We start from the raw sequence: 19,152 nt of genomic DNA, 5'->3' as shown, positions 1-19,152 counted from the left end.
TTACATATCTCATTTCAATGTTTATTCTATAAACCCCCAGCCAATGCACATGCCAGCTCAAGCCCTTCTCACAACACCAGAGATCCCCCAGCCACTGCTGGACTGATGAGTGACCTGCGAGGTTAGGGCAGGTGATGAAAAGACAGAGCGAGCTGATCTCCTGCCTGGTGCCTCTGCACTCACAGCACTTCACAAAACAAGCATTCAAAGGACCTGGATGTTTCTGATGCCAGGGAAATCCTGCTTCCCTCGCCCCCAGTGCCACGCAGAGAGGGCAGAGCTGAGCTCCGCAGCCTCGCTGCTGCTCTGCAGGGCTGGAACCAGTTTTGTTGGTTGATTTCTGCAATGAGAAAGGAACACAGGGAGAGGGCACTGGCAAAGCAGTTAACGAGATTTACAGAAAATAGAGCCCAATGAAACAAAATCTCTTAAGGATCTCTGGAGCGGTTTTCGATTTTGATAAGAGTGTATCGAGCTGCTTTAAGGCTCACAGAAAGCAGCTGGTTTTTAAAGATAACTTCATGAGATGAGACGCAATTTTAACCTGATCTACATTGCTGCTGTATTTCACCCGCTGTAAGGAAGAAGAGAGGGAAGCTCTGCCCTGCTCATCCTTCAACATTCAGACATAGCCCAGAGCAGCCAACTGATGGTGTGGGAAAACGCAGCAGGCGAGGCCTGCCGGGGATTCCCAGGGCATGTGACAGATGTGACTCCAGCCTGAATCTCTGGGGATTTTGCCACTCAGCCTGAATTTGGGGATTTCCTTTTTCCCTTTGCAGATGAGAGAGACAAAGTCACAAGCCTGAGAGCTTGCTGCAATTCTTGATCAGCTCTGGATTTCCTCTCCTTTATGAGCCTGTGGCATTTAAAAGCTGCCTAATCTCTATTTTGGTTTCTTGCCTGTGGCCTGAGGGAAGGAGGGGGAAGGACAGGAAGAGTAATTGCAAAGCAGAAAGCCTTTTGTCTCAAGTATTGATGAGACCTGGGATCCTTTCCTCCCTCTCACCCTGCAATACACTGCTGAGTCTCCCACAAATTGCCACTGCAGCCTAAGAGCTACTTTTGCCCAAATAGTTCTTGCTACAGCCAGGAAGAAGATCCTAAATTCTATTTTCTGACTTATTTTTAACATGAACAATTGTACCCTGCTGCTGATGGGTCTGGGAACCTGCTTGTTGCTTGGGGTGACCCAGGGCTCTGGACAATGCTCAGGAGCAATTCAGGCCACTGGATAAACCAGAGTTTTCCTCAGTAAAACACGGAGAGGGAGGAACAGAGGAAATGGGATTTCCAGGGAAGATTTTCCAAAGATGTCACTTTGGATTTGGCACCCAACTCAGTCGTGCATACTGACCTCTGGCTCTAAGTCCTGGCCTAAGGGTGTTTTGTTTCTTTTGGATTAAGTCACTTACCTGGATAACAAAAACCTAAACCTACTTATCTTCTTATGAACAGGAACCAGATGCAAAGAGGGAATAAACAGAAAGCAAGTTAAGATAAGGATATTTTGGTCAGCTGAAGGTTCGTATCTGCCTCCCCATTTGTGCTCAAATTTAGGTCCCTCTGGCCTAAAGGACTAAGATTTTCCCCTAATCACATTACTGCAATATTAAAAATGCTGTTCAGTTTAACCAGTTCCCTCTAAATTGTCACATTGAGATGTGGTAAATGTCAGACATATCAGTTAATGAAAACTACGATTTAGTGCCTCAGGAGCTGGGGATGCCAAAAGGGAATTGCAAATACTGCAAATCCAAAAGAGTCTCTTTTGCAGGATAACAGAGCAAGATCAGCCAGAACCATCTCTTGAGAAGGTCCATGGCTCTAAGAGTTATTTTTTATTTTATCATCTGCATTTTTTCCAATTCCAATCCAAGGAGGGTATTTGAAGCAGGAATATTGATGTTTAATGCAGCTGCCATAAAGCAGAGGTACCACACACCTGACCCTTCCTACACCTCACCAGTGCATGAGCAGAAGCTGCCCCCAGTGCCTGGGTGACAAACCCCCTCCACCCCTGCCACCCACAACCCTAAGAAATGGCTCCTGCAAACAGCCTGGATTATGCTATTTTTCACCTGCATGGTATCTTCTCTGGCTATGAAGTTATCATGGAGCCAAGGGACAACAGGAGGGGACTATCTTCCACCTCCTGCATCTACGTATGATAATAATGAGAAATTAACTTCCACCTTCCCAAAGGAGCAACCTACTGATGCAGAAACTGGTTGGGAAAAGCTGGAGTCGTGGAGGAAGCTGTGAAAAAAGACAGCCTTTCAAGAAAATATTGCACCGAATCCTTGTCCTCATTTCCTTAGGAATGCAAAGACGACCAAGTCCTTGAATCTGTCTTCATCCAGGCCAGTTTGGGAATGGGGAGAAGTGCCAAGAGTGAGTGTGACAAGGCACCTCCCACTCAGCTAATGCCCTGCCACGCAGCAGCACAGAGCAGGCAGAGCTCTGGAGCTAGCAAACATTCCAGGTGATAAACTCCAAGTAACTACCTATTCCTTTCTCCTTCTTCTCTGCACAGCCCTCATACTGCAGCAGTGATGGACAGGGGCTGTCAGTCAGGAGTGTTTCCTGACTGACATCATGCTCTCAGAAACACCTCATCTCTTATTTCTTGTTTCTGCCCAAGAAAAAAAATCTGATGACTGAAGTTATTTCTCCCCTGAGGAATGCTGCTCTTCAAGTCTTCATTTACCTTGACATTTCCCCCCACTGTACCTGTGGCTTATCAGAAGATTAAAGCACAAATGGAAAACTGAAAGGGGAATCTCAAGCAGTTGCAGCCCTGGACATCTCACCTGTCCTTGGCCACGCAGATACCTAGACACTCATTGGTGGTTTACAAGGTCACTCAGACTCATTAAGGATGGAGCCTCCCAAGGGCGAGGCAGAGCCATGCCCCCTGTGTCAAGGGCATCAGCCCACCGGCCCGGGGACACAGCTGGAGGATGCTGTAACAGGTAGCTCTCTTCTGTACTGACACAAAGCTCAAAAATAATATTTATATGGACAAATGTTTTCAGCACTGTGGGGTCTTTGTCCGTCACAGCTGTAACACTGGCAGATCACACACAAATTTGTTTGACAAACACTTTTTCCCCCCCCTCCCAAATAAACACTTGGCTTTGACCCTCAGGCAATGACTCATGCTTGCCCTGAAAGAAAAGAAACCCCAGCATGTGCCCTGCCTGCATCAGTGGGCCCAGAAACCAAAGAAAAGCCCCTCAAGAACTTAATGGAGATGTTCAGACTTCACCATAACTGCTGGGAAGCCAGCAGCATGACATCTCATGGGGAGAGGCTGCTGCTGTTACAACCTCCACTCTCCTCACTGCAAATTGGGATTATTGGCCCAGCAACTGACAGAATCACAGATTATGTGTTTGAAATTTGTCTGATCTTTGAACTCTGCAGGAATGAAATAAAGACTTCAGAACACTCTTCTTACCCATGTAGTAGGAGGTATAAATCACAAGGAAATGTAAATACGCTGCAGGTTCTTTGTATTTAGAATCAAATGCCATGTGTATTTAAGATGCAAGTGAACTTACTCCATATCTACAATATTTAAGAAGTTAAAGTCTAAAGTCACAGACTTAGCAATTTTATCCAGAGTTGCGGTTAACACAATGGCTAATCCCATCAAGGGGGCATTAATTGGTGTCTAGATGCTCCTTCTCATAGCAGCAGTAGGCCATAAAACTTAATCCTTACCTCCTCTTTCCAGCATGTAGCCTCCGTGTTCATCAATAAAAGTAATGTGATTCATTAAGTATGGGAATAATTACCTGCGGCTCCAACAAACAGGACTGAACGAGCCATGCCAGTGCCAAGTTGGCTTTTGTGCCGTCGCACAGGACTGCCAGGGCTGCCAAGGAAAGCCTTTCTGCAAGATCAGGATAAATGCTGACAGCTGCAACACAAGCTGCAGAGCACTACACAGCTGTTTTGCATCTCCTGGGTGTGGGCTGAGACACCCATCGACAAGTCCTACTCCAAAAGCCACTCCTTGGGGCTATTTAAGGAGTGATCAGGATGCTGGTGCCACAAAAATACATTATGAAGATATTGTGTTTGCATGGTGCTTCGGTACAGAAGTTAAACCCTGGAACATCTGGGGCTCTGCTGATGGAGGCAGGACCCAACTGTCCCCCCAGCAGTGACATCCTTGCACACAATGCAGGCAGTTGCTAAGCAGAGCAGCTTCAGCTGTGAGTGACGGGGAAGCAGAGCACTGCCTGTGCCCCAGTGGGCTTCCCTGGCAGGCTGCAGAGGCTGAGAGCAACGGGACAGCCCCAAGCACGTCTGTGTAACCATTAACTTCGACCGGCACTGCTCCTCCTGTGCTAAGACCTGTATTCATGAAGGCGTCAGAAATTAATGTCTTTGCTCTGTGTCCTTGCTCTTGACACCACAAAACAAGTGCTACCAGCACTAACAACAGTGACACAACTAACAACACGATCTCACTTCTCAATAGCCATTTACTCCACTGCCATTTATGTTTAAGTGTACTGCAGCTGTCACCAAAGTGTGAACTCCATGAAAGACTCACACAGTATCTCTGCCTATTATGGCTACTCAGCCTGGTGAATTCTACCATCACAATTTAAAGAAAACACAAAAAAAACAGATTAAAAAAGAAGAAGATATGTGTCATTCGTAAACACAACCAGGTGGTTGAGCTCTGCTCTCCCAGTGACACAGGGGGTCAGAACTCAGTTCAGCACCTCATCTGGACCTCCCTAGGCAGGAAGATCCTTCTGGAAATAGCACTGTCCCAAGGCTGCATATTTAGTTCAAGCAGTTAACAACAGTTTTCCCCACATTTCACTCAGCAACACGATAATTCACGTGTTGACGGCTCTGAACTCTGTAACAGACTTGAAAAAGAAATTAGAAACAATCTTTATGAACTCCTCAGCACACCGAGCAATTGAAGGCTCCTTGTAACGATGTAGGACCAAAGCCGGAATATTAAAATTGTCATTAAGTGGAATGCACACGAAATGCTAAAAAGTCTTTCTGCAAATTATTTCTTGATATAATGTCATGCTGTAGAACTAAATCTTAGTACAAGGTATGAAAAAAGACAGTTAAATCAACTTTGTTCATTTAAATATAATTTTAAAAGAACTGGCATTCATCTCTTTATTGCTCAAGGATTTTTATCAATTTCTTTAGCCCTCATTTATTTCTCTTCCCTACTCCCACGGGGATACCATTTGATTTATTGGGAATTAATTCTTACAATTCATGAATGCTTTAAACTATTTTCAGATTAATCACCACCATCACCGCTGGTGCACTGAGGAGAGCCCCATTCCCTCTCTGTGCTCACACAGACCAAAGGGCTCCAGCCCCCAGGTACCAACAGCTATTCTACCTTATCAATTGCTCCCTCCAAGGACAGAGATTGTTACAGTGAGGGCCAAGGGCTCTACTTAACTTTTAAAAGACTTATTTGGAGCTGGCCTCCTCCCCTAGGTGGTACTTCAGTTCTGGATCTGGTCACTTCCCAGCACAGCAGCAACAGACGTGTGCAAACACTGCTGCATTGTTATGGGGAAGAAGAAAAATGAAGAATAATTCTACTTACTTAGTTAATTTACTTCCAGTTCAATTCCCCTGCCTGTAACAACCACCAGCTCCAGGCTAACAAGGTTTTCCCAACTGTGTTGAACCTTGGTTTTATCCAAAACACCACTTGCCAGGGAAATTTGCCAGGACACACATGAACCTCGTCCTTGGGCTCTGGCAGGTGTCACCTCCCCAGCACAGAGGATGGTGGGAGCCACACGGGCTTTGCCAGGCAGTGGGAAAATCTCACTGGGGACAGGAAGAGGAGAGTGGAACTCTGAGGAAGAAAAAGGGTTCTCCCTCTGCTAGGAGCATGCAGCTTGACTCATGACTTGAGACACTATAAAAATCTGCAAATATTTGAAAATTGAATAATAATAAATTAACTATAAATTTTAATTGGGAACCACTTCAAATTGCAAGTGCAGTTCAACAGCTGATGAACTTCCAACACTTCAAGCAGTGAAATGGCAAAAGCTGGAGGAAGAACTGGTGATGCTGGTATGGCAGGGAGCAACTCCCCAGCTGTGCTCCAGTCTGTCCCCCACCAGCACAGCTAGGCCTGGCAGAAGATGGGCAGAGCACTATGGAAAGGGCCAGAGAGGGAACACAGTGCTGCTCGACAGCCACCACTGGCTCACTCTGTCCAGGCAAAAGCATTGTATGCAATATTGCAATTGAATTAAAAACGTCGATTTGCCTTGGACTCTGTTGATTGCTGGGACTCCATTGATTGCTGATTAATAGTAACTATGTACATAAATCTGGATTAACCTGGAAACCAGAGATGCTCAGACTGTCCCGGAAGCCAGGCTGATTGGGCTGCCTGTCCTCAGCCCTCAGCTGGGACCATCAGGTCTTTGTGGAGCTGAAGCTCAGGACCGAGCTGGCTGTTGAGGTCAGTTTTAAGGTGGGGTAACGAAAGCAACCCCAGCCCTGTCCAGGCAAAGCCAGCAGTCCCAAGGCAGGAGGGCAGAGCTCACTGTGCATCCCCCAAATGAATTCACAGGTGGTACTGACCAAGCCTGAGCTCTCTTCAACAGTCACCAACAAGGGACATCCTGGAACGCCCCGCAGCAGCCTGTTCTCAGCCCTTCCTCTCTTTCAAATGAACCTCACAAATATAATCTGTTTATTTATATCAATTTAGTCCCATCAATTAATGATGACAAGGCAATTAACTAGAATGCCAGACAGTAAAAAATAACCACATAATGCCTTCTTTAGAGGAAATCTATTATGTAATTCCAATCGGTCTTCATTAACACAAAGTATTCCAGTAAAAGGTAGTAATCTAGTTATAGTCTGTGAAATATGAAGATCCTCAAAGTAATTTTTCAGAATTAAGGGTATTTTTAGCCAATAAGAAGAAAACCTGTCTGCATTTTTTCTGCAAAAAACTTTTTTGCAACTACACAACTCCATAAGTTATTGGTACCTAGCAGGCCCTGTAGTATCACCAAAGAGGCACTAAATTCCCATCATCACCTCCATTCCCCACTGTGTTTGGGGTCTGGATCAAGCTGAGAGTTTCCATCCCTCAGCTGCACAAATGCTGGCACCAGAGAAAGGAGTCTCAAACTGCCAACTACAGTGATCTTCAAACACCCTGACAAGCAGTTTTTGGGCTGATTATAGTGTTCAAATCAGTGTTCACAGCTCTGTTTAAATGATGATGCAATACACGACTCATCCTAGCCATCAGCTCTCCTTCCACATTGGCTTCACAGCTGCCATGAGTGACACGAGGGTGGCACAGCATGACCTGACCTGGCTCATTCCTACCTGACCAACTGAGCAAGCATCTTGTGCACAGAACAAAGACAACATATTTGCTTCACTATTTCATGTGAGGCACTTCAGAATTAACAGTGTTTTAATGGTACTAACCTAATTTATCCATTGTATATAATAAAGATTCACTTTTCAGGGAAAATGAGGTAAAAAACATGAGTCCACAAAACAATCAGCTGCACATGGAAATACACATTTTCCAATTTTAAGCCTTATTCCCCTTCAAACTTATCAATAAACTGGAAGATGATAAGAGAGAATTAACCCCAAATATAGAAGATCCTGCAAACAAAGAACACAGACAAATATAAAAGTAGTCAACCACTTCTCCGAAACATGCCCAAGCTGTTAAGTTCTCTCGACTTAAAATTTCTAATGAAGCAGCTTAAAAAATCCCAAATTCCTACAGGAATGTGTTTACAATACAAACTCAATTATTGTCTTATTTCAATGCTTATCTTTTCTTACATCCTCTCAGCTCATCCTACTTTGGAATTTAATTACATTCCAGCATTTTGAGTTCAGATGAAATTACACATTTTCAGATTAATTTAGCCTGAACCAACTTTTGATAACAGCCAATCCTTTTTCTGTCGTGTCCTAATTTGCGACCCTCCAAGTTAGCATGAATTGCTCTTTTAAACCTCATGTCACCCTGCCATAAAGCCACACTCTCTGTCCCCAAACCCAGCACAGCACCCAGCATTGCTAGGTCAATGTCTGCCTGATTTCCTTTGATGAAAACCCTCCTCTTCCTCTTACCTCTGTTATTTTCTGAGCTCGGGTTGACAGAGAACAGTCAAGGGGTGACTGTTTCCTACACACTGGTGCAGGGAAGGCTCGACCTTTTCTGTTTAGTTAAAATCCAAGGGCGATGTTCTCACAAGGACGTTTTAGCTCAGCCATCACAGAAGCATACCATGAGAATATGGGCTGAAGCACATCCAGCACTCATGTGCCCCCAAACCAAATCCCACTTGGCTCAGCAGGACCCTGCCGGGACATGAAGCATTCCCTGACGGATGCCTCGTGCTTCCCACAGGATCGCCCTGCCAGCATCGTGCCGAGAATCCCAGCCTCTCCCCAGGCTGCCTGAATCCAAGCACAGCTTTCCTCTCACCTCCCTCCCACCAGTTGTGATCTGATGCAACTGTCAAATCCTCGGCATGTTTGAAACCTACTTGTTCAGGCGCCAAGTAGAGACTCATCTAATCCCTGCAACGAGTCAGATGCTGCAATTGTGCTAATGCCATGCAAGACTTTCACTTTCCAAACCTTCACCAGATTTTTAGTATCAGCAAGAAACAAAGATTAAATGTTAGCTCCCCTATGAACTGCATAATCTAAAGAAAAAGAAGCAAACCCTATTCATTTGATCCTTCTCATACGTTACTGAGAGTGCCCTCATGTCCTTCCTAAGGGCAGAATCTCCTCGCCAAACACTGCCCACTCTGGCACATCAACACTACAATAGTGGGACTGTGCCTGCACATCACCTGCTTTGGTTGGTTTCCCACATGCAAATGCCTCTGGCTGCGACATCTCACCCAATACTGGGGATTTTGGTAGAAGCAGGTGAGCAGACTAAAGGAAGCCATAATAGATGTAACAGTCCTCCAGATCTGGGATCTGTGCAGGATTAGAATTGACTTTTTTATAAATTTCAGGAGTTGAGGAGATGAGAGGAAGGATTGAAGAGGAGAAGAAACCAGACAGAGCAGCAGTCAGAAAAGCCTGGGAGTAAAACCAGAGGGAGAAAAAGAGGCAGAGCAAACACGCAAAGCTGCAATTATAAAATCCTCCAAATCTTTCATAACCTGAATTTAAAGCAGAGCACAAAATACTGCCCTGCTCTTGGCTAGTGCTGTTCTCAAAGGGCACAGTTTATCAATAAAAGTTTGCTGCACAATTTAGCACTGGTTGGGTCTTCTAAAGCTGTCTGGGATTACAAATGCCATTGAGCAGGGAGACAGGTCCCCACACCAGTGTCACCATCCCTGGCTTTAGGCATCTTGCCTGAATACTGCAAAGTAGAAATAAGAAGCTGAACAGCAGAAGAGCCGTGTTTAACCTTGGCATTGGGAGTTGGGACTGTGCACTACTTAGTGAACCCAACGTCCCCTTACTTATGGAGTGTTTTCTTGGCAACTGGTACAACAGTGTCACCCTTTCTTAGCTGTTGACAAATCCTGTTACACAGCAAAGATTTGTACCAGGGCTTTAATTTAATTACTGTAAATAAACCCAGCAACTTGGCCGAATAGTTTCATGAGTTACCAGCCCAGCCGAGGGCCAGGAGCTGTAATCCTTCTGCAGTGCTGGTCCATGTGATATCCCAGGTAATTGCACTGCTACAGCATCTGCCACTTCCCAAGATCCAAACAAAAACACACTTCAAAACACACTTGGGGTTACTGCCACAGAGATGACTGTCCCTATCCCTGCACCACCCCTCTTTGGCTTCTAACTGTACTGTGGTTCCAGGAGCATCCTTACTGGTGCCCTGCAGCACTGGAGCTTCCAAAGCCCTTGCAAGTATGTGTGGATCACAATTCCAGCCCATGCCACGCTGCCATGCTGCTGTTAATGAGCTTCGTGAGGCTGCAGAGAAAGAACTGATGGCACCCCAGAGAAACAGGTCAAACAGAGGCTCTTGGACACACTGCTGAAAGAGGTTTTGTCTCTCTTAAGGAAATGTGGAAAGGTTCACACAATTACCACTTTGCTTTCTTTGCCTGTAACTGTGTAAATCAACCCCTAATACCTTGTTTGCTTACTGCAGCAGCATAAGAGCAGGGGGAAACACAGGAGCCCTTTAGCCAGAGAGAATTAAATAAAATAGTGGGAACATCCCACAAACACCAAAGTCAATTAATTCATTTGTTACAGAGCAAGTGTCCTGCATAATTTGTCCTCTGAGTAGTTTATTTTAGCTAATTGCTTATCCAGCAAGAAGATCTCCCCTGCATGACCCATTTGCTGTGCAAGAGGCTCGACTGATGAGAAATAAATGGTCACCTTCCAGAGGGCATGGAGTGACAGCAGGGACGCTCCATATGCTGCTCTGGCCCTCAGACCCCCATACAAGGAGAGGAATGTACCCATAACCTGACACCTCACAATCAGGGTGAGCACTGTTGTCCGGGTTCTTCAGAGGAAAGTAGGAGACCACAGTTCCCCTTTCCAGGACAAGCAGAAGAAGGGAAGGCTGCAGATAAGGCACCCCAACTAAGGCTTTACTTCCACCCGGCTCCATCGCTGCGACTCACAGCAATATGTTCACTCATCACTTGCCTTTTACAACAGCACTTAAAGCAATGCAACAATTCCACTTGTGAGGGTGGAGCTCTTTGTCAGCCTCATCACCCTCTCAGCCTCTCAGCCGGAGTCAGACAGAGCAGAGGCAGAACCAAATGGCTTAATGCCTCACTTGCACATCCCCTGTCTGTAAACACTGCTGGGGGACAGGCGGAGCAGAGCTGTCAGACCCGCAGCTGCCTTCAGCTGGCCAAGAGATGGAACCAGGACAGATGTTATTGGTCTCATCAAAATTTTGTAAATTGAACAGTGAGACGAACAGCCTTATTTATCTTAATTTAGTTCATCCCTGACATTTATAAAATAAATACAGGAATAATACCATGGGCACAATTCACTCTCACTGATGACAGCAGGAATCACACATGCTCTGACGAAGGACAGGGAGGGATTTGGCTGCTGTCTGCTGGAAGCAGAGCAGAGGGTGCCAGAGGATCCTCAAGGGACCCATCAGTACCTCTCACCTCAACACCTCCCTGCAGCACCAAGCACATCCTCACTGGACAGAGACAGGCAATGGTGAAAGGAGAAGGGGGAGGACTGTAAGGTGATGCTTTGAGATTGGCTGGGCAGTGTGTCTGGAGTCACCACCAAAGAGGCAACAGGATTTCTGTCAGGAAAGCTTCAAGCTTTCACGTTCCACCGGGAGGCTTCTGATGGGCTTTTACTGATGCTTCATCTCCCTCAGAATCAATAGAAAACAATAATCCCATGGCTAGGCATAAATCATGTTGCACAACTCAGCAAATCATCACATGGGATGCCTCGGGACGAGGCCGCTTCTTTATTTCCAGAAACAGCCCCATTAATGGTTTCTGCCTGCCAAGCAACAAGATTCCCACTTCACAGCACTGGAAATCTCCATCCTGCACTGAGCCCAGCCACTGGCTCTGCTTACTGTGCAGTAAATGTGGGCAAAGTTCATCTCAGCTGGTGGGTGGCTGGTGAGTGCTGGTGCTGGGGATGAGCCAGGAAAGCACAGGGGCTGCAGAGGGCTAGATGCCAACCCATCCTGACACCAGTCCTGACATGGGCCAGCCTGCCTGGGGCCACAAAGCCACTCACACCAGTCCCAACACGCCCACCTGCCCAGGGCTGCAAAGCAGCTCCTAAAACCCTTTTTACCACTTGTCATACTGGAGATGTTGCTCCAGCTACCGCAGCCCTGGGCAGGAGACTGCGCTGTCTGTTAGTGGGAAACAAAGCTGCTGCAGCACGAGTCAGAAAATCAACATTCCCACAAACAGCAGCTCTGGAAAACCCCGGCAGCACCTTCCCTCACGTCGCTTTACATCCTGTCAGTAACTTACAGAAAACAAAACGGCCCGGCGGAGTTATCCAAGGGTGTGAGACTTTAGGTACATCTGTAATTAAAACACAGACACCAAAGCTGAGAAGCAGCGCCATAAAGCAGATCATTTTACAGCTGGCTGGGCTCCCTCTGATGTACTTGAGAACCATTTTTAAGTGACATAAAGTTTAACATACCGGTACATCTGCCTACCCACAAGATTCTACATGGAATTTAAAATTTAATTATATTAAAGTATTGTTACAGTGCGCGTAGCAAGAACGTCAACCAAGTGTAACTTGAGGAGAATCTGTGCCAGATTGTTGTAAATCTGTGTTTTCAGGACTAGGAAGAAAAAAAAGAAAAAATCAAACCTGAACACCTGTATCAGTGCTCTCAGCTTCATTACTGCTCACCCACCAACTGCTCCACAGTTGGGCTGAGCAGGATCCCACACTTGTCCAGTGTTTCACTACAATGTCAATGCACACCTACAGCACCTGTGCCTGCCAAGCAATTATTCCTCACACCACAGCAAGAGCAAAGCCTGCTCACTGCCTACACACACTTATTCAGCACCAAAAGAAAAACCCCAATCTCTGTAGGCAGTTCCTCATCTTCCAACAACCATGACACAAACCACTCTGTCCTCTCCAGGCAGGTCCTCTGGGATGCTTCCAGCTGCTCTGCACACACACAGGCACAAACATCCTCCCCCCAATTCCCCCCCATGTTACCAGCACATGCTGGTTTACATTGCAAGGGGAAACTTAAATCACACTGTGTTTGTCATATATCAGACACTGTCCCCATCTGGAAAGCAAAGCATCCACCTCCTGGACACAGGGCACCCCTGGGCTCAGGTGCCCCAATCCTTGCCAGCCCAAGATGGTCACAGTGCCTCACTTCAGCCCTGTACTCCAACCTCAGGACCAGGTTTCCTGGAGGCAAGAATCCTTGTCAATAAATAACCCAAATAAAGAGTTTATTTTCCATTAGTTGCTATTTCCAGCCATCAAGATGCAACAAGCAGTTGCTGGATGGTGTTTTTCACTCAGAGAATGTATTGGAAGAAACAAGAGAATATCATTAAGGGTCAATTAGGAGCAACTTAAAGGTTATTTTTGCATATCTCACCTCCTGGACAAAAGATGATTCTTCAGTGCCATAGGAGAATATAAATTAAGTTGCAAAAGTCTTTAAAATGCGACAAAGACTTTCATTTTGTTGCCATTTAAAACAGACTGAAGAACAAACAGCAGGTCTCCTGCCCCTCTGCAGCCTCCACACATTATGCAGGAAAGGGCAGCTCCAAGGTGGTTCCACAATGGCCATTAAGCCCCATCCTTCATCATCCCCTTCAGTGGGAAGCACAGAATGCTGGACAATATGGAATTGTCTGGCAGGTCTGGGAGCGACCATCAGAAGCCGCAGCCCAACACATCTTTCAGCACACTCTTCCCTTTCCTCTGTTCTACCCAGGACAAGGATAGAACACTTGGACAAGGATAAGGATAGAACACTTGCTCTGCGTCCTCACTGCTCTGCCTTGCATGCTGTTAAACCTCAAGCACAGGCCCAGTACAGGGGGGTCACACACACTGAGCAGCCTCCTCAACCCTGAGCATTCTCCCACCCCACAATGTCAGATCAAGAACAAGTCAGAGCCTGCCAAATACTGTCAGTGTTGTCCAAAATCATGTTATTTTCCTTGGCCATATCCATTGACGGAAAAACCTACCAAGCCTCACTTCAGGCAGATGGGTTTGCTGAATAATTTCATTGCTTTGTTATCAGATAATTGCTTTTTCTGATGACTCCATGTTTTCCAGAGATCTCTCCTCCTCCAAGGGGCAATGCTGCAGGACTCTCATGAGTCCACATGAAGAAGAGGAGGAGCCTTTGCACCCCAGCCCTGTGTGCCTGCAAAGCCAGGCAGTGGGGGCAAATGTTCATGTGCATGAACCAACTGTGGAGCCACCATCTCTGACACATATCAGAGGTGACCACGGTGACCAGGTGACCATGCACACAGGCTGCAGATCCACTGGTGGGCTGGAAGAGCCAAGCTTCAGCCTCTGTGCCAGGTGCAGCCAGAAGAGAAACACAGATCTCTTGCCTTGGTTGTCCAAGTTAGCCAGTGACATCTGCAACAACACAGCTCTCCTCAGCTGCCAGCTAAATAGAGGGAAACCAGCTCTCTCAGAGCACCAGCACACACCAGGCTGGATCTGTCATGGGAAGGATTTGGAAGGAATACTTGCAGACCATCAGCTGACTCAGGCCAGGCATCCGGATGGCTCACAGCAACTCTGCCCTTAGGTCACTTTACAATCAACACGGTGAGCTGTTAAAAGAATTCATTATTGGTGTCTCAACACCCCTGGACCAGAGCAGCTAAAAATCTATATGAACTAAGGGCTCTTAAAACCATCTCTGCACTGTTTATTCTCTGCAGGGAAAATAAAGAGAAGAAAATACTGAAAGCAGTGAGAAGAAAGTGTTGAGAGTCATGAAATCTATAAAGTGTAAAGAGAGATGTGCCACATTTAGCAGGGATTATGTCAAGCAGCATCCTGAGCCAGGAGTGCTGACAGCACACACACACTGCCTTCGACAAAGGAAAATAGGTCGTCCACGACCCCAAACATGCAGAGCTTCCAGCAGCACGAGCAGAAAACCCAAATTTCAGCACTGCCCACAGGCAAGGTTAATGGTCCTGGATTCCACGGAGAGTGCGAGCCACGTGAGAGAGCAGGACCTTTAAAACGTGCCTTGGAAGTCTAAACAAGGTCTCGAGAGGACTTTTATTTGCAACAAGCACAAGGGGAGATGGACAGAACTTCTGCCACCAATCACAGCTCTGGGCAGTTGCTTTTTCACAGCCTCCAGCTCCCATGAGCTTCTCCTCCACAGGGAGCCTCTGTCTCACTTCCCAAGGGCCAGGGCATCCTGGCACAGCATCCACCTCATGCAGTGGGACAGCTCTCACATGGAGCACACTGGAAAGAAGGCTCACAAGGTAATGGCCTAACACAGTGAATTAATTCCAAAGCACAATTGTTTTCAATCTTCATTTAAACCCAACCTCAGCTAATCTCACTTTAACGACATAGGAAATGGAAATTCCCTTAATAATATAAGTTATGAATATTTATTACCCTATTTTTTACCTGAAAACTGAATAATTCAATTAATTTTACTATTAATTATTTAATGCAGAATTAATATACTGCAAGATCCTAACTTTTCTTTAAGATGCCACTGATAAAGTTATCCTTACGCTGGACTGATGGACAGGTATGGCATGGGGTGTGCTTCCTGGGTGATGGGCAGCTGGGCAGGAGGCAGGGAGACTCCAGGGATTGTACCCATCCTGTTCTCACTGGGGAGTGGGGCTGGTCCTCCCAGCAATCCCCCTGTGTCCTTTCCAAGACATAAAGCAGGAAGGGGCAGAAACACATCTGAACTGCATTCCCAGCTGGAAAACTGACCTTGCAGCTTCTGGGCACAGCCAAGGTTTTTCCATTGCCTGAGGCCCACTTGTGAAATAGTGAAGCCACCTCAGCTTGCTCAAGAATATTTTTAAAATACTGTACAAATGCTAATGACAGAAGGCACCTGGAAACAGAGAAGCAAAGTATCTTCCTCCGGTGGAATGTCTCTGGACTCAGAAAATTGACTTTGTCATTGAAATTCCAAAGTAAATAACAATTAAGTTCTACTTGATATATAAATGTCAAGTAATTTTTTTTTTTGTCATCGTGATTTGCATTTAAACTTGGAAATGTCAGCCACTTGGCCCTGCTGCATTAGCAGAACGCTTCCCCCGCCCCGCTGACGGAACACCCGCTGCGGATTACCCAGCACATCATCAAGTAACCAAACACCATTCCAAGGGAGCCTCAAGGTCGATGCTTGGAGGTGTACTTGCTAATTTATGTTGATCAACTGGAGTGCTCAAAGAGTATTGTAATAATGCTCCAGTACATTTATATCAGTGTATTCAATCAATTGGAGTCATTCAACAAGAAGTTTCATAAAAAAGTAATTTTAGAGACCTTCCAGAGGTTTGCAAGAGGGCTCCCCCTCCATGTCCATGACTAAAGCAATAGCCAACCGTGCTGTAAACATGGGAACCTCTGTTTGGGAAAGAGATGAAAACATTCAGGACGGCAAGCTTGGCTCCAAACCGGCTCCAAACAAGCTCCTCCCTCACTGCCACTCTCTGCCTTAGCTCAGTGACCTGCGAGGCATCACAGCCCAGCCCAGCCTGACCCTTTGCAGCAGTTCCTTCACCAGTGGCTGAACTGGATGGCACTAAAACCCCATCACTGATATCAGCCCTCTGCCAACAGCTCCAGCAGCAGCAGCTCCCACAGGCACCGTCCAGCCATGCCCAGAGCCCCCACAGCATCCATCCTGCAGTGGCTCCTCAGAGCACACTATACATCATTGTATTAGGAAACACTGTGTGTGTCAGTGGTGCAATTAATTTTTATTAATTTTGTGAGATGAAATTAGTAGCACCCGCAGCAGCAAACAAAGAACGGGGAGTGTTCCAGTTCAGTGCCAAATCGATGTCATTAATTCTGTAATACTGAGAGCCCTGATTGTAGCAACTCAGCATTTAACTCTTCCAATTAATTTTTATATTAAAAAAAAAAAAAAAGAAAAACTAACTCAACAATTTCAGAAGGTCCTTGAACTCCTGTCACAACTTTCCTTCTCCTGGGACATTCTTTCTTCCAAGTATAAACACACAAGAGGAAGGTAAGGAACTGCTCATCAGAAAATTATTTTCAGGCATTGCCTTCAGCAAACCAAACTCTTAAGATTATAAGATGCTGCTACAAAAACATTTATAATCTCGTATCTTTAATCACACCATGTAGAGCCAGACTAGTTAATGTGTTTTCTGACTCCTTAACAGGCTTCTCTGGCAAAGGCTCAGCCAGAAATTGTTTTGAATTCATTCTGAAACTGGGATTACCAGCCCAGAAAAAAGCTTCTCTACTATTAATGGAATTACCTGCTGTTCTGCAGCCAAGGAGAGCCTCATAGCTGCCACTGGCAGGAAGGATCCATTTGGGGCCCTTCCACCACCATGGCAGCTCCAGGTCTTGGAGAACCATTGAGAAAGCAATTAGGTTTCCCACATCTCCTTCCCAGGTGCTACACATTTTAATACGACAAGCAAATGCATTACTTAGACATGCCACAAAGGTATACAGTCTGGGGGGGAAAAAACCCACAAAAGTAAAACAACACAACTCATTTTTCCCCATATTTCACGGAAAGCAGGTCCTCTGTTCCCCACCTGCAGCTGCACTGCAGAGGTGCAGAGAAGGCCTCCACGTCCATCCTCTCTTCAGCTGGGTGCTGTGGAACACCTGGAATCAATCTGTGCTACTTGTTAGGGTGGCACCACTGCCTGTGTCCCACTGTGACCTCTGTCCCTGCTCATGGCAGTGGGAGGTAATGGCAAACATGGAGCACGCTGCTCCGGGAGCCTGCGGCACCGCGCCCTGCAACGGATGGTGCTGGGATGCAGGATGCTAGAATTGGCTTTTCTCTCACCTGGGTCCCAGCAGGCTCCCTCCAATGGCCCAGCCCTCTGCAATAGGAAAGGGGTGGATTGGGAAAAAGAAAGACAGCAAAAGCCCAGCAAGACCAGAAAGCAAGAGTCGTTCGCTGCGTTAGTGAGACGTATGGAGCCAGAACATAGCTGAAATAGCAGGAAAACATCCACAGCCAAAACTCCATGTTTGGGTTCCCAGGGGACTGAGAAGTTAAACATTTATGGCAGCACGAAGAAGACATGACATTTACTGAATAATAAACTGCAAACATGTCTGTTAATGCAGCTTTTTGGGACCTCCTCACCATCAAACGCTTAACCCCAGCAAGGGAAACACCAGAACGCAAACAATCTCCATGCCTGCCTGTGAACAGGCGGCACATGGTGGGGCTGGCGCTTTTTTATTTATTTAAAGTTAGAGGCAAGGGAGCTCTGTCAAGATAAACAGCCTGCGACCTTGCTCAGAGGCTTCAGATCTGCTCATCTGAAGGGATACAATTAAATCCTGAGCAATCGGGTTAAAACTTTAACCTGCCAAGACTGTAGCTGTTCCATTTTTAATCAATCTGATTTCATTCAATAAAATGCTCATTAAGGCAATTAATGAGAGTTTGGTGTCACAAGCCATCAAGCATGACTGGGAGTTTCCACCTGGTGGTCAAGGCATTGATCAGTGAGTCCAGTCATCAGCGCGAGAGAGTCAATGTGCTGAGCAGGAGAACATTACCTGGTTTTGGGGGAGGTTGTTAGCCACTCCTCATGCTTTTCAAACGTTATTAAATAAGCTGCAATTTCCTGAAAGAGAAACGCAGAAAGAAAACAAAGTTACTTGCATGGCTGTGCTGGGAACTGGAAAGTTTTATAACAGAGACACGGAGCCGCCTACCCCGGGCCAGGCTGCAGCTGAAATCGGGTTTTGACTGACAGAGCGCGCTCGGTAAACGTTCACATCCACACCACCAAGGCCAGGCTTAAACAGGACAATGAAGAGATGCAAATGAGGAAAGGCATTAACATTTTCCAGCACACGGAATTTGCTGGTAACTGTGGTGACCACGGCATCGCCGCAAGCCTGGTGTGACGTCAGGAAGCAAAGGGGAGGGTAGCGACAGTACGGCCATGGGGAGCTAAATAAAATATTTATAAATAGAACAGCATCACTGCAGAGAGAATTACTGAATTATTAATCGTTGCCATAAAAAGCCAGCGGGTGACATCAACGTAAGTCATTGCTCCCACTTGCAGGAATGATACGGGCGATTACTTCCAGATCAGAACCGATTTGTTTGCAGGAAATTATCGGTGCCGGTGAGATAATTCACGACAGTGCGTGTAAACAGGCCTGAGGAACACAGGACAGACGTTCATCCATTTCCTGGGTACAAACCCGGGGCGGTCACAAGGTGGCAACTGTCACCACACCAGCAGTGTCCCGACATCTAGAGATGGCCACGGACTCCTGGGACTGTGCTGAAAATAAGCCCCCCCAGTATACTCCAAAAAACATAGGGTTTTGATGGTTGTCTTCCAAAAATTGCATCCCAACCCTCCCAAAGGGACCAGCATAGCAAAA

General features: G+C 46.3%; 1 protein-coding gene across 11 annotated transcripts in view; it reads right to left on the bottom strand.

Annotated features, from left to right (window-relative positions):
• The window catches only part of CAMTA1 (calmodulin binding transcription activator 1), a 232,694-nt gene that overhangs the window by 152,311 nt on the left and 61,231 nt on the right, over positions 1 to 19,152 (bottom strand). For all 11 annotated transcript variants that reach the window (XM_085080214.1, XM_085080216.1, XM_085080215.1 and 8 more), the window contains one exon: positions 18,307 to 18,374. In XM_085080214.1, the coding sequence (XP_084936340.1) occupies positions 18,307 to 18,374 (68 nt within the window). The remainder of the gene's footprint in view (positions 1 to 18,306; positions 18,375 to 19,152) is intronic.

This window comes from Lichenostomus cassidix, chromosome 21 (genome assembly GCF_008360975.1).
Source record: "Lichenostomus cassidix isolate B80296 chromosome 21, HeHo_3.0, whole genome shotgun sequence".
Classification (NCBI taxonomy): domain Eukaryota; kingdom Metazoa; phylum Chordata; class Aves; order Passeriformes; family Meliphagidae; genus Lichenostomus; species Lichenostomus cassidix.
The sequence above is the reverse complement of the archived record's forward strand: the minus strand, read 5'-3'. Positions and strand labels throughout refer to the sequence as shown.